The sequence below is a fragment of the Lathamus discolor genome, chromosome 3 (assembly GCF_037157495.1).
Source record: "Lathamus discolor isolate bLatDis1 chromosome 3, bLatDis1.hap1, whole genome shotgun sequence".
In the NCBI taxonomy this organism is placed as follows: Eukaryota; Metazoa; Chordata; class Aves; order Psittaciformes; family Psittacidae; genus Lathamus; species Lathamus discolor.
Genome location: NC_088886.1, coordinates 20,845,042 through 20,858,857, shown reverse-complemented (window position 1 = coordinate 20,858,857; position 13,816 = coordinate 20,845,042). Strand labels below are relative to the sequence as shown.

At 56.2% G+C, this 13,816-nt stretch overlaps 1 protein-coding gene across 1 annotated transcript; it reads right to left on the bottom strand.

The window, feature by feature from the left end:
* Positions 1-165: 165 nt before the first annotated feature.
* PIGC (phosphatidylinositol glycan anchor biosynthesis class C) lies at positions 166-1,300 on the bottom strand. Its single transcript, XM_065673967.1, has one exon. It carries the CDS (start codon positions 1,150-1,152, stop codon positions 274-276), a length of 879 nt encoding a protein of 292 aa, XP_065530039.1. The 5' UTR covers positions 1,153-1,300; the 3' UTR covers positions 166-273.
* Positions 1,301-13,816: the final 12,516 nt, after the last annotated feature.

The window sequence follows — 13,816 nt, the reverse complement described above, 5'->3', positions numbered from 1 at the left end:
CACTCCCAAGCACAAGTATGGGTCTGCATGGCTGGAGCACACCTTGCCTCGCTTGCCTGCTTCTGAGCTCCTGCACGGGCTGCCCGCTCTGCGGGGTTCAACTACTTCCTTTGCCAAAACCAAGCAGGTCAGGTCTGGAAACAGATGCTGAGGGTAACACAAAGGTGGTCCTCATTGGGTGAGAGGCTTTATTGGGACAGGTGTCCTTCCCCCCCACAGCTGTCCCCCAGCAAGGACCTTTGCACTGCTCACAGCAGAGGGTCCCCTTGGGACCTACATAAGGAACCTGGAGAGGTCCTCCTTGATTTCAGCCTCGTCCCACGGCCCATGGATGTTGTCCTTGAGCAGCTGCAGGCGGATGAGGCAGTAAGGGCAGAGGCCGCAGATGGCCAGCAGCAGTGATGTGAAGAGCACGGCGCCCACAGTGGAGATGGTGGCCAGCCCCGCCAGTGCTGCCAGCGCAAAGAGCACCGTCACCGCCACATAGCATCGAGGCGTCAGGGCTTTCAGCTTCTTCTGCAGCATGGGCCAGAGGGCAAAGATCTGCATGGCAAAGGTGACCATGACAAAGGCGTGGAGGGAACGTGGCAGGCGGGAGGCCAGGCACACCGAGGCAAAGATGGCCATGTTGAGGGACAGTGTGCTGGAGACGATGGCAGCATTGGCACCATAGTCAAAGAAAATGAGGTGACCAAGCAGCATGAGAGCTGACATGGCATAGATAGTGTCAGTGCTGATGGACTCAGTAAGCGTCTTCAGCACCGGAGAGAAGCCATAGGTGAAAGCAGTGAACACCAGTGTGCTCTTGAGGTCAGCCCACCGTGTCCTGCCGCTTTGCCACCGCCCAGCCCCGCCGTCCACGGCATCAAAGAGGACATAGCCGAGCAGGGAGGAGACCAGGGCCGCCCCGAAAAGCCCCTGCGGGCTCAGCATCCCAGCGTCCATGTACCACCAGGTGACAACGAAGACGCAGACGCTGCACAGCTGCTGCGCCACCACTCCCGACTGGAAGACGACGGCCTGGTACCGGTACTGGCGGGCGTGCACGTTCTTCTGCAGCTCCTCCAGGAACCGCTGGTCCACGTAGTTATCCGGGAAGGGCTGCCGCTCGTACAGCACCTTCTGCCACCGTCGCCCGGCAACCGGCTCCATCTCCCCGGGGCAGGCGGGGAGCGTGGATGTGAGGGGCTCCGCCGCCACACACGCACCCTCTGCCCCGGCTCCGGCTCCGGCTCCGGCCCCGGTCCCGGTCCCACCGCCTCCTCCTCGCCCCGGCCGCGGCGCAAGGGACGCCGGGCGCTCTGGGCCGCCACCAGCCGGCCGGAGGCCCCGGCAGACGGCGCCGTGCGGGGATGCGGACGGCGCCCGGGGCAGGGAGGACCTGATGAGAGCGGGAGGGATGAGGAGGGAGCAGCCGCGCTGGGCACTGCCAGGCACGCCGCGGCTGCTCTCCCCTCGCCAGGCAGGCAGGCTCCTCCCTGCAGCCAGCTTTTTTTTTTGGGGGGGGGGTTCTGTGGAGACCCCAGCTCCGTGCCAGGATCTGGCCATCCGGCATGCCACAGCCCTCACCCTGCACGCAGGATCTGCCTGCAGGTGCTCCTGCCCCTGCCTCGCTCCTGCCTGTGTCTCCCTGCCCACACCCCAAACAGCTGGGTGGGCACCTGCAGGAGGTGCTGCCAGCCCGTGGAAGGAAGGATGCTCCTCCTTCCTGGGTTGGGCTGCGAGGCCCTGCCGTGGTCCCGGCAGCAGCTGTGCCCTCGCACCGTGGCAAAGGGGCTCTCCCGGAGGACCGTCTTTGCAGCCCTAATGTGCCATCCTTAAGCGGCCGCCAAGAAGGGCACAGCCAGTTGGTGGGATTTGGCCTGGAACTCTCTGTGCATGCGTGTGTGTCTGTCCTCGCTGCTCAGTGAGTAACCCCAGACCATGGCCCAAGCCCCACTCCCTGTCCCAGCCCAGAGAGGCACCTGCTTTCCTGGCCAAACCAGGCTCCAGCACCCATGTTGGGGAATGTGGGTGTGATGCTACAGGCACGAGTCACCTTTCCCGTGCAGCTCCTGCCTGCTCACAGCTCAGTCCTGCTCTGCTCCCTGAGCCTGCTGGCACCCTCAAGAAGTGGAGGAGGAAAACAAGAAGTCACGGTTGAGCAGTGGCTGAGTAACACCTATCCAGGGACACCCATCTGGTGCACTGATCATGTCCTCACCAAAGGGACGGAGCTAGCATGCAGCAACAGGACTGGGGAACAAAATGGGATGGGTGAGGGGGTGCTTTGCAGGGGCAAGAGGCATCTTCCCCGAGTGTGTGTGTGTGTGTGTGTGTTTGTGCTCAGGTCAGAGCCTTCCCAGCCCTGGAGAGCTGCTTGCTGCAGAGGAGCTGCTTACTTTGGACTTACCTGAGAGGCCTCAGCAGGGGTAGAGCAGCTCCAAACACTGCCCTGTTTGTGCTTCAGGGAGGGGTGTTTGTGGCAATCCTGTCACAGTGGGAGCAGGCAAAAGAGCTGATGGTTGTTTTATTCCCACAGCCCTCTCATATTTCCCTTCACTAGGACAGGAGCCAGTCAGTGCCTGCTGCAGGGGACTCTCCAAGCAGGACCTCACCTTCTGCAGGTACGTGCAGAGCAGCAGGTAACTCCCACACTAATGGTGTGCCTTCAGAGAGGCCTCAGGCTGAGCCACATCTAAAAAGTGCCACCTTCCTGTCCCATATCATTGCACTTGCTCCGCGGGGCAGGAGCAGCTGTTCACCCATGCAGGTATCCCATGGCAAGGGGTGAAGCCAGCAGCCTCCAAGCCAGGATGGAGCTGGACCCAGTTTTAGCTGCCCTACCTCCAATCCCCCCACTTTGCACAGAGCAGTGTGCGTGCCTTCGTGGACACAAGCTGGTGCCAACAGGGACAGGGAATGCTGCCAGCTCCTGCAATTGCTGGCATTGCCTTGAAACCCAGGATCTGGGAAACTCAAGATTTTGAACAAACTGTCATTCTCCCAAAGTTGCAAAGTAAATCAGGGGCCTGCAAGAGAAAGGTCCGGAGGGCAGCACACCCCTCCTGCTCAGTGAGAAGTGCCACGGCCGCCACAGCGGAGGGACATCACCTCCCACAGGCAGGAGCAGGGCAATGCTGTGCTCTTGTGCACTGCCATGATGCATTAGGGACCAGAACAGCAGCTGGGCTGAGGCTGGGACATGATGCTGCCTCCATGTGGTCAGGTCCATCTGGAAACTCCAGTGGAGGGGGAGAGAACACAGGCGAGGGGTGCTTTTTGTGCTCCTTGAAATCTCCTCTGCTGTAGCCACCAAAGTCCCCCTTGGAGGCAGAGAGAGGCTGGAGGCTGCTGCTGGTCCATGACTCTCAGCATCCCCAAGCTGTGCTGCATGATGTCAGCCATGACAAGGCAAAGCCCTTCTGGGAGATGCCAGCATAGGAGCCATAGTCCCCCATGGTGTGCTCAGCCACCAGACAAGGGGATCACCCTGGCGATGGCTCCACACCCTTGGCAGCGCTGATGCAGGGCCAAGACCCATAGGCCTGGCACCCACTTGGTGCTTGGGAGACCCCAATGGGCTCTGGCGTGGAGCAGCTGCCACTGCAGCACTGGCACTGCGTCCACCCAGGACGGCACAGTGTGTACTCTGTCACAGTGTGAGCGCATTGCCCACAGTCCAAAGGGCAGCTCAGCCCTGCCTGGGTGGCCCAGACTTTGCCTGCAGGGGAATGACTTGCCTGCCGGCACAACAGCCCTAGCGGGACCTGCCACGGGACCCGCCACGTCACCGTCCGTTCCTGCCAGTCAGAGGGAATGTGCACTGTGGAGTCACTGCTCAGCCATCCTGGGGCTACGTGGCTGACGGGGCTCTCCTGGCAGGGATGAGCAGTATCTAAGGTCAAGGATGCAAAAGCCGTTTGTGAGCACATCTTAATTCCCACTCTGGAGTCCACACAACAAGACCTCCCTCACCTCACAATTTGGTGTCCCCAGGTGCCACTGGCCTCTGGGAGGCTGTAAGATGGTGAATGCTTTGAGCCCCTCTGCTGAAATGTAGGAATGAGGAGCTGGATTCCATGGCACTACAAGCTCTGTGTATGTTGGCTTGGCTGTCCCCTGCCCTTTGCAAGGGACCCCACTGCGGATCTGTTTAGCATCTGCCAGGCTCTGAATGTCTGAACACACTGCTAAAGCTGTTTGGAAGGAAGGTTGGAAAAGGTGAGAGGCCAGGACTGAAATAACTGTGACTGATGTAGACCTCCACTGGAGATATTTGAATATCAAACTATGCATGGCATGGTACCCTCCCCAGGGGCTCAGAGCTGCCTCCAGGTGCGTATGCTTCTCCTCAGGGTGGGTACATCACTTGTGCCACAGAAGTAGTCTTTGAAATAATGAAACAGCACACCCTGCTTAGGGTTTGAGCTTGCCTGAGGCTGCACAGATGAGGGCAGCTCCTGCACCGCTCCATGCCCTTGGCTGGGGCTCTTCCCCTGCATCCCACCCGCATCACCCCATGGGGGACAGGGCTGTCCCAGCTGTATGTCTGTGATGGCACCAGCAGCTTTGCAGGCTGCCTCACGGTGCAGGCTCCGTCCTCCTCACCGTGCCTCTGCAGCGAGTGGTGCCTGCAAAGGTTGTGCTGCGTATCCCAGGCTGCTGCAGTGTAGCTAGGTCCCCCCATGAGCCTGGGGCAGTGGCACAGATGGAGCTGCCTGTGAGCACAGCTATGGATGCTTCGGCTTCATTTCTGTCAAGTGATCCTCCAGCCCTCCCTGGTGACCCTGGAGCTGAACCCTCCCTCCACAGGAACGTTTTCCAGGGGGAGGCTGGCAGGGCTCCAGCTGCTGAATTTTTCCGTGCCCAGAGACCATCTCCTGCCTTAAATGGCCCCATGACAGGGGCTGTGCCTGCTCTCTTGCAATCACCTGCTTAAGGATGTTTTGGATTCAGTCCCCAGCATGGAGTGGAACACCACTGGCCCAGTGCCTCACAGTGAGGCTGAGCCCTGGGGGAAGATGCTGAGGCATGAGGGGCTGGTTGCCCTGGGTCCCCCATAGTGGTGTGCCTGGGCATCGGGGAGTCTGGTGCTGCTTCAGCTCTCCCAAGCATCTCTTTTCCCTGTGTGCAGGTCAGATTTCTTGTCCCAGGCACGTCATTTTGAGAGCACAGCCTGCCCTATGGAGAGGAGCCTGTAAAAGGGTGGAAGGGACCTTGCTGGAGACCCTATGGAGGCATTCCTGGGAGATTTGCCACTGTCCAGGAGAGAGAGAGGACCTAAATGCTGGTGAATCACTGTTTTTCTCTTGTGCCAGCATCCTAGGAGCACACCGGCCAGGCTGGACAAGATGTGGGGGCTTGCAAGGGGGAATAAGGCAGTAGGAAGGGAGGCAGAGCAGCCAGGGAAAAGGGAAACTAAATAATAAGCTGAGATAAGGAGGTACCCAGTGATGCTGCTCTGGGCTGGGGAGTCCAGGAAACTGGGCTCAGGTCTGAGGAGCCCAGGCTGCATTGGCACCTGCCAGGTGAGCTTTGGGATTTGCTGAGCGTGTTGCAGAGACAGAAGGACAGGAAAGCTGCTGTGGAGCTAGGTCAAGGAGCTAGGGCAGAAGAGACATAATGTGGAAAGGCACATGGATTCAGGGATGTGACCTCTGGAAAACACAGCCTCTGGGGCAGCTGCAAAACTGAGCTCCCTTGGCCCTGGCATTCCCCAGCGGTCAGCATGGATCAGTGAAGCCCTGTGGAAAAACGCTGTCCCCACCACCTGCACTGGGCTCCAGGGACAGATAGGGGCAAGTTGGCTGAGCTGAGGTCCCAGCCAGCTCCAGTACAGTGGGTCAGCAGGGTCCTGTTCCATAGAGGAGCTCCGTGAAAAGTCAACCTGTCACTAATGAAGAGGGTTTTGTATTTTAATCTGCTTTAAAAATAAAAATCCCTAGGAAGCGCAGCCCGAAATGGTATCAACAACATGCTCTGCCAGCTGCAGGGTGCTCCAAAGTGCGACACTTCCAAACTTCAGCTGCCCAGGTAAGCTCAGCTCAACCCTCAGCCATAGCTTGCACGTTCCTAATGCACACAGGGGTGAAACCAGACCTGGGGGTGAAAAACCTAAAACCTGCCTGTGGGACCTGAGCATGGATTGCCATGAAAGCTGGAAGGTGAAAAATGTCAGGACTTGGGAGGGTCTTATGCTTCACACTGAGGCCTGGCAAAGCAGGGCTAGGGCTCCGGTACAAAGCTTTGCTGAGTGGTTTCTGACTCCGTTCCTCTTTCTTTGGCCCTGAATCTGAAGTGTGGGGATGGGATGTGAAGTGCTGACACAGCTCTGCCACTGTCAGTGAAAAGACATCAAGAACTGCAGGTGGCAAAATACCGAAACCCCAAACTCCCTGGAGGGCAAACGAAATGTACCACTGGGGAGAGCTGGTACCCAGGGTGGTGGCTGCTGGAGCCACACACCAGCTCTCCCACACCAGCTGTCCATTGCCCCGAGCCTCATGCAGCAGCTGCTTCCCTCCCCTTGCAGCTCTGGGATATGGAGCGAGAGGTGCAAAGGGACCTGGGGCTTCCTAACAAGGTTTTTACTGTCTGCCCAGGGCATGTTTATGTTCTTTAGCTGTATAATTGCAAAGCCAGAAATAGATGGGGAGGGGGGCACTGGATGAAATAGTGTATGCAAACAGGCTGGCTTTTAGGGGTAGTGTACCTGGGGAAAAGTTTGGCATGCACAGGTCAAAACAGGTTGTAAATCACTTCTTTAGCTTGGTGCACTGCGAAAGGATCCTCCTCTGTGCTCACCTTCCTATTTGACTAGTAAGGAAGCATTTGTTCAATCACAGCATGGCCTCAACCTGGAAACACAGCAGTTTCACAGGAGATACTCACCCCAGGAGCCCTTCCTGCCCTCTTCCCATGAACATCTAACTAGAGTCTCCAAACATGAGCCCATGTGTTTGGGAATTACAGTGTGATGGGGGGGCTGAGGTGTGTTTTACACACACAGTGCTTCTCCCTGCAATACAAGCACATCCTATCCCAGAACACAGGGAGGAGGGTCCCCTGTGCCAGGCTCTCCAGGACACGCATGTTCCCCTGACAGCATGTGGGTCCCTGCTCATGTGACACTCCCTGATCCTGCCTCCATCCCCCCCTCTTCCCCGTTCTTAAATGTCTGCCATGGAGAGGATGGAGCCAGGTGGGAATTTAGGTTATTTTAGTACTCGGCAAGAGGGTAAGAAAGTGGCTAAGCCCATGGCGTTCCCTGTGTGTGCCTGGACCATCCTCCTCCTCTCTCACATTCACCACTTGCATCTGGCGGAGGTGCTGCTGCTCCTGCTCCTGCTGCGCTGCCATGATGGCACATTCCAGCAGAGCTATCTCTGGGCCTCAGCCACCCTCCCAGCTCTGGGGGAGCGTGGGGGATGTCTCGGTTTTGGGGGGTGTGCAGAAAGCAGTGATGTGCTGTCTTGCTGGATCATGCATTTTCTCCCTTGGCCTCAATTTGCATGGGGCCATGCGAGAAACCCAGCACTGGGTTGCACTGGGTGCTTTCCCAGCCCCTCTGCTTGCCCTCAGTGCTTATGGGCAGCAGAAGCCCACACTATCCTCTCAGAAATAAAGCCCCCAAAAAAGCTTAACACCTCCATCACCAAGTTGTGCTCTTTCTTGGTTTCTGTAGCAAGATTTGCTTCTTCTTTTCCCAGGGGACTCAGACAGCAGCTGCCAGGAAGCACCGGGGGAACCAGCAGGCACCGTCACAGCGGTTCACTCTGCAGGCAGCCCCTGGTCCCACACCACATTTCCACCATGTGACCAAGAGCTAATTTTGATTCTCTGTGATTCAGCTGCCGGCAGCCCTGGACTTTCCCCACTCCATCAGCCCCCCTGCCCTGACGGCAAGAGCAGCTCCTTGGCTGCTGTCCATCTTGTCTCTCTGGCTGGCAGCGAGCAGCAGCCTCTGCACTGGTGTCACTGCATCAAGCAAGGATGCTGCTTATGGTTGTACCTTGAACGTCTGCTGCCAGGCTAAGAGACAGCTCCTTGAAGCCATTTTGTATCAGTTCCCAAGCACTGGCTGTAGGAAATGGTGTTTTCTGTCATGCAGGATGAGGGTCTGTGGTCCCAAAAGGGGTCCTTCCTGCTGCACCCTACCTGGGCATCCTTGCTGGAACAATCATTTCATCTCCTATTTCTAGGCAAAGATAAATTCAAACAGAGCCATGTCAAATAAGCAAACCAAATGGAAATGTTTCCAAAAGTGGAATTCCCATCTCAATTAATTTTCTCCATCTTACTTAAAGTTTTGACTTTCAGGTTTTGAGCCACTAAAGAGGGGGCTCAGAGGCAGGCAGAGGTAATCTCTCTCCCACCCTGTGCCCCTCGAGAGCCACATGAGCCATCTAAATGGGTGATCGCAGCCATGGCCCATCAATGCTTTTGGGAGGCACAGGACTGTGCCACCACCTACCCTTGCCAGACTTCAAGGCTCTTTCAGGCAGGATTGAGGCTTGCTGGCTGGAGATCAGAGCAGTTGCTCTCCTACACCGGGTCACACAGCCCCAGCCAAGTGTCACTGTGCAATCATCCCTGCCTGCCATGAGAGCTGCCCGCAGCTCCTCAGCGCCGTCGCACACCACTGCGCTGCCCACATTAAATAAGCCTAACGAGTCTCTGTGCACAGCAAGCGTTCTGGTCAGCTCCATCAGCCGGTCACTCTGACTGTGCTCACAGCCTGGTAGCGCAGGGTGGTGCCCACCGGGTTTTAAAGAGGGGTGTGGAGGTGGGAATCAGCATCCATACAGGGAATGCAGGACCTGCCTGTGGGGCCACGCAGACACAGCCTCTCCCCACAGGACAGCATGGCAGCCCCAGCCCAGCAGAGACATGACATGAGCAGGATCGCTGAATGTACAAACTCCACCAACAGTCCCGGCTGCCTCAGCCCAGGGGTGAAACCCTGCAGCAACCTTCCCCCAAAGTCCCGTATCTCGGAGGCAGTTTATTGAGTGATGCAAGCGTAATTAGCGCAGCTGGGGGCAGAGCTGCTCTTGTTTGATTTTGCAAGGCAAATTATTCCAACCCCTTTTCTGTTTTATGCAGCTTGTTTCCCTCCGGTGTGAAGTGCAGAAGAATTCAGGATTTTTTCTAAATTAAGTTTTATGCTGAATTCTTTCCTGCAAGTGGTTAACAGTTCATCTAAAGTCAGAGGAAGTTCTCAAAAGCAATCTTGCAATTTACAGCTTTTCCTTTACTAAATAAAAAGCGGTCAGGAAATTAAACAGGAAATTGTGTCTGGAAGGAACAAAAGTTTCGTTGTCAAAACCTCCTTATGAAAGATTCACTTTATTTTAACCAGTAAGGAGCCAAGATCAATAGTCAGAAGAGGAAGGAGTTTGTGTGAATTAAATGACACGTGAAAAAAACCAACACTTGGGAAAACAAGAAGCCTTTGTAAAGAGCAGATAGGGATGAATGGGACAGAAGGCTTAGCATCTGCTTCCTGAAAATGCTGGAAACAAAGGCCCAGGACGTAACCCAGGACCAGGTGTCTCTCCAGAAGTCAAACACTGCTCCCCGGCCTCAGTGCCCAAATCTCGGAGAGATACTCTACAGCCTGTGCAACACTCCAGGTCCATTTGAGTGTTAAAAGAGTGCAATGGACAAGCATTGCCCCATAGCCGTGCAAGGTTTGCAGGTAAAACCACAGCACCTTTTTTCTCCTCCTGCTCAGAAACACCGCACGGAGGTGCCCCTTGGGTGGCCCCTTCCAGGTCTCCTTACTTGGGGCACCGAGCACGACAACCTGGCTTTTATTCCCAGTCAGCAGAGCAATGCTTGTACCACCGCCAGCGCAACACGTTACGCTTTGTATACCCAGTCTTTTATGCCTGCACATCACCACTGCAGGCCATGGAGAGCCCTCCCTGCCCAGGGGATGCAGGTACATACACCATCAGGCAGCACAGTGGCTCGAATTCAGCCCCTGCCCCAGCTCACCTCATGCTGGGGTATAGCCAAGAGAGATCTGGCTAAGAGCAAGCCAAAATTCCACTGTGAACATACAGCACCTTTTGAGAATCCCATGCAAATATTTGCTCCCAAGTAACTCTACAGTACACTGGGCTTTGGGTTAGTCATGGGTTCTAGTTGGGTAAGCTGTAAATTTTTTTACTATTACACTGCTCATCTTATCAGTGGTTGAGAAACAAGCTTAGTAAGCACTGGTATGTGGGTATGTCAGAGGCGATGCCTCAAAACCTCTGTCCGGCTTATGGCACCAAGCCCTTTTGGTGGATGCTTATACCTGGTGGGGACTAACTCAAAGTGGCTTTTTCTCCAGGATCCTGACCTGTCACTGTAATGGTTCCCCTGAAATGATCCATATTCAGTGACAGCTCTTTAGCTGTGTTTAGTCTAAACTGTATGTGATTAATCCCCAGCTGGTAACGGGACCAAAGTGTGTGGGAGCTGTGCCAGCTGAGAGCAGCTGCATGAGCTAAGCAAGTGTGGCTTCACAGCCTTTTCCCCTTCTCTTGGGGGAAAAGCTTTTGGCAGGGAAGCTAGAAGAATTACTGTCCCGGGAGCAAGGCAGAGGCTGACAATGGAGATGGCCCCAGCCGTATGCTGTGGCACGGCCCTGAGCAAAACACCGCCTGCCAGCGCCGAGGCAAGTGCTCTGTCTGGAAATGCATAGCAATGAGTTAATAAATGTTTACCAGCTCTTCTAGCAGACAGCTGAGCAGTTGTTTCAATTTATAATGCTTCATGGATGGATTTCTCTACTGCTCTGCTCCTGGCCATCCCCAATGCACAGAGGCTGTGGCAGAAGCTGTGCTGGTGAGATGGGGAAGCGTTCTCTGCCTGCTGGGTGACTTGACTACTGTGAATCCTTGGAGAGGTTGGAGGCAGGACACTGGGTGTGTAGATGCACACCTTGCCCGGCATCTTCCTGTTCTGACACACTGCTCTCGCTCAAAAGGTAAGGTACTGTAACTGGCAGCATCCATGAAGGCGATGAGTCCTACCCTGGGGGTCACGTCGCCACAGAAGGACAGAGGGAGGCAGCTGCAGCCAAAGCTCACATTGCCCTGCCTCTCTGCAGCAGCCTCCAGCCCTGAAAGGGGAGATCTATGATATTCCCTGACATGGTTAAACCAGCTGCCGGTGGGACCTTCGCTCTTGCTCCCCTGGCTCAGGGAATTTCCCACCTCCTAGGCAGCTCCCTGGGGCCACCATGGAGGCACACCCCTGGACAGAGAGACTTTCTGCACCAGTGGTGCTCTGGGCATGGTCCTGCTGCAGGTCCCTGGAGGCACAGCAGAGCCCTCCACACAGCATCTCTGCTTGAAACCCTCCCAAGGACAGTGAGACGACCTCACAGCCACTGATCCACGCTGCTGTGCCATGTCCTAGCTCTGCTGCTGCAAAAGACTGAAGAAACCCTCATAGCAAAGGTGCTTGCTCATGCCCCACCAAGTGCCACGAGGAAGCTTCTCAGTGTTTTTCATGACTCGCCTCACTCCCATAACTGGTTGGGCAGCTCCTGTGTGATCCATGCTCCTGGGGCAACAGGACCTGACCCAGGAGCTGAGCAGCACTGGAGCAGCAGGCTGGCTGCTGACGCACTGGGAGAGCTGCCAGTGGGTCCTGCGGCTGCCACACTGGGACATAGAGCAAAGCCGCTCTCTGTCAGAGCTGCCTGCCTGGCCACTTTCATCTCGGTATAATCCGTACTGTGGTTTAGCAAGCCCATTTCCCATTGCCAGAGGTTCACGTTAAATCCCATAGGCTTCTTGTGAAACTTACCAGTGACTTGCACAGGAATTTCTTCCTGTTCAACTTCATGAGTCACAGACTCATCCAGACAGCTCCAAGCCTGGCTAAGCTGCAAGGCGTGGAGCAGCAGGTGCTGCTCTACACCCCAACTTGCTGCCCCATGTGCTGTGCTGTTATTCTCCGTTTCCTAAAGAGATACAGGTACTGCAGGACAGGCTGTTTCTGTCACTGGGAAGCCCACGGGTTGCTCACCCAGCAGGTTTTAAGCCACAGCCTGTGTAGAGATGAGGCACAAAGCTGAGGCTTCTCCCTCTTCCCTTCTCAATGTGTTGGCATACAGGTCTGTCTGCTGTCTGCGGCATTCGGAGCTCTCAGTAAGGGTGGGGGATGACAAGTGTTGATGAAAACAGAATTACAAGGTGAGAAATCAGAAAAGAGCAGACACAAAGACTCTCCAGAGGTTTCCAGTGCCAGCTGGGAATGTTACTTGCAGCTGGCTGACTCCAGTCAATCCATCCTGCAGCTCGTCAGCATCAAGCTGAGCGCTGCAGGCACCCCTTCTTTTGGGAGCACCCCTGGACTGCCTTAAGGGCCAGTTCATGGGGCTGGAGCTGCTCTGGGATAAACAGGAACCGTGACCTAGAAGGGCCCTGCTCCTGCAAGGGTTGCCGTGATTCACAGCCTCCCCTTCTGCCCTCGGGGCAAAGCCGTCCTTCCCTGTTCAGAGTTCTGACATGTGCATGTTTCCAACGCAGCATGCTGATGACTAATCCACCTGTGCCTTCCAGGGCTGTTGTAATGCACGTGCTGGGTGAGCAGCTCACGTTGTTGTTCCCTGTGGACCTGATTATGCTGTGGCAGCAAGAGCCCCAATCCTGAGCCATTTTTTGGTGACAGTAAACTGCAAGGATGGTTTTCCTGGCTACCATAGCTCAGTGAAAAGCCCATTTTAGAACACCTTGCTTCAGATTTAGGCCTGGCTATCTACAAAATCCCTAACGTTTTGGTAACTGTCTACCCAAACGTGCCTGCACCTCTCCTCTGTCCCACATTGGGCACGGGCACCCAGCTGCTGAGGTCACGCTCACAGCTGCTGGGCCTGCATCTCCCAGCGGTGCTCCGCAAGCCCCAGCCATCAGAAGGCAGTGCAGGCAGGGAAACAAGGGAGTTCTGTGCAGACAGCTGCTGCACTAGGGAGAGAAGCTGGGCCAGCAGGGCTTGGCCAGGCTGCCAGGTCCCAGGCACTTCCCTTGTGGGCCTCAGGACACACCTGAGGAGCTGCCAGGCAAACTCCGGCTTGGCTCTTGCTCCTGCAATGAATGAATAGGCACAAAACCACTTTAAACACTTCTCTGGCACCACCTGTGCCTACAGACTCGAGCGCGGCTGCCATGCGGCTGTCAGTGGGTGAAGCCCGAGCCCAACTGCTCCTCACGGGCTCCCGCAGACCGCCCACAAAATGGCTGCCGGGCACCCGCTCGCAGCAGCAGACCCCGCCGCACAGCCTTCCGGCCCGGAACTACAGCTCCCAGCAGCCCCCGCAAACCGCGTCCGGTCCGCGAGCACGCAGCGACAGTGCTTCCGCTGGGGGCCTTAAGCGACACCAATCAGCGCTCGGCTCTGCGGGGCAACAAGTGAAGAAGCCCGATTTAAAAAATACATGTTATAAGGTGTCACGTCGGAAAGCCGTTGCTTAAAACGTCCCTCGCACTGGAAATAATGGCGTTCCTCGCGTGCATCTCGGCCTCAGACTTTGCTGCTAGCCGTCGTTTATTACTATGGCCATTTCCCTTTAAGGTCCTGTTTGACACGGACACCTCAGAGGGGTCCTTGGGAGGGCGGGGAAAGGGAAGGCGGCTCTCTTCATTCGTCCCTGCGCTGGACGGGAGAAGCCAATCCCCGTTGTCAACCGGGGTTTGGGGGCGTAGCCACCCCAGGACACGCAGGCCATTGGTTGCGATGGAGCGAGGGGGTGTGGCGAGATGTCGTAATGGATGACGCGTATCCTTCCAGCTCAGCGCGTGAAGGGATAAGGGGCGGGGGGAGGGGCCCG

Excerpts from the sequence above, each read along its gene's own strand:
- PIGC (XM_065673967.1), bottom strand. The coding sequence starts at position 1,152 with ATGGAGCCGGTTGCCGGGCGACGGTGGCAGAAGGTGCTGTACGAGCGG.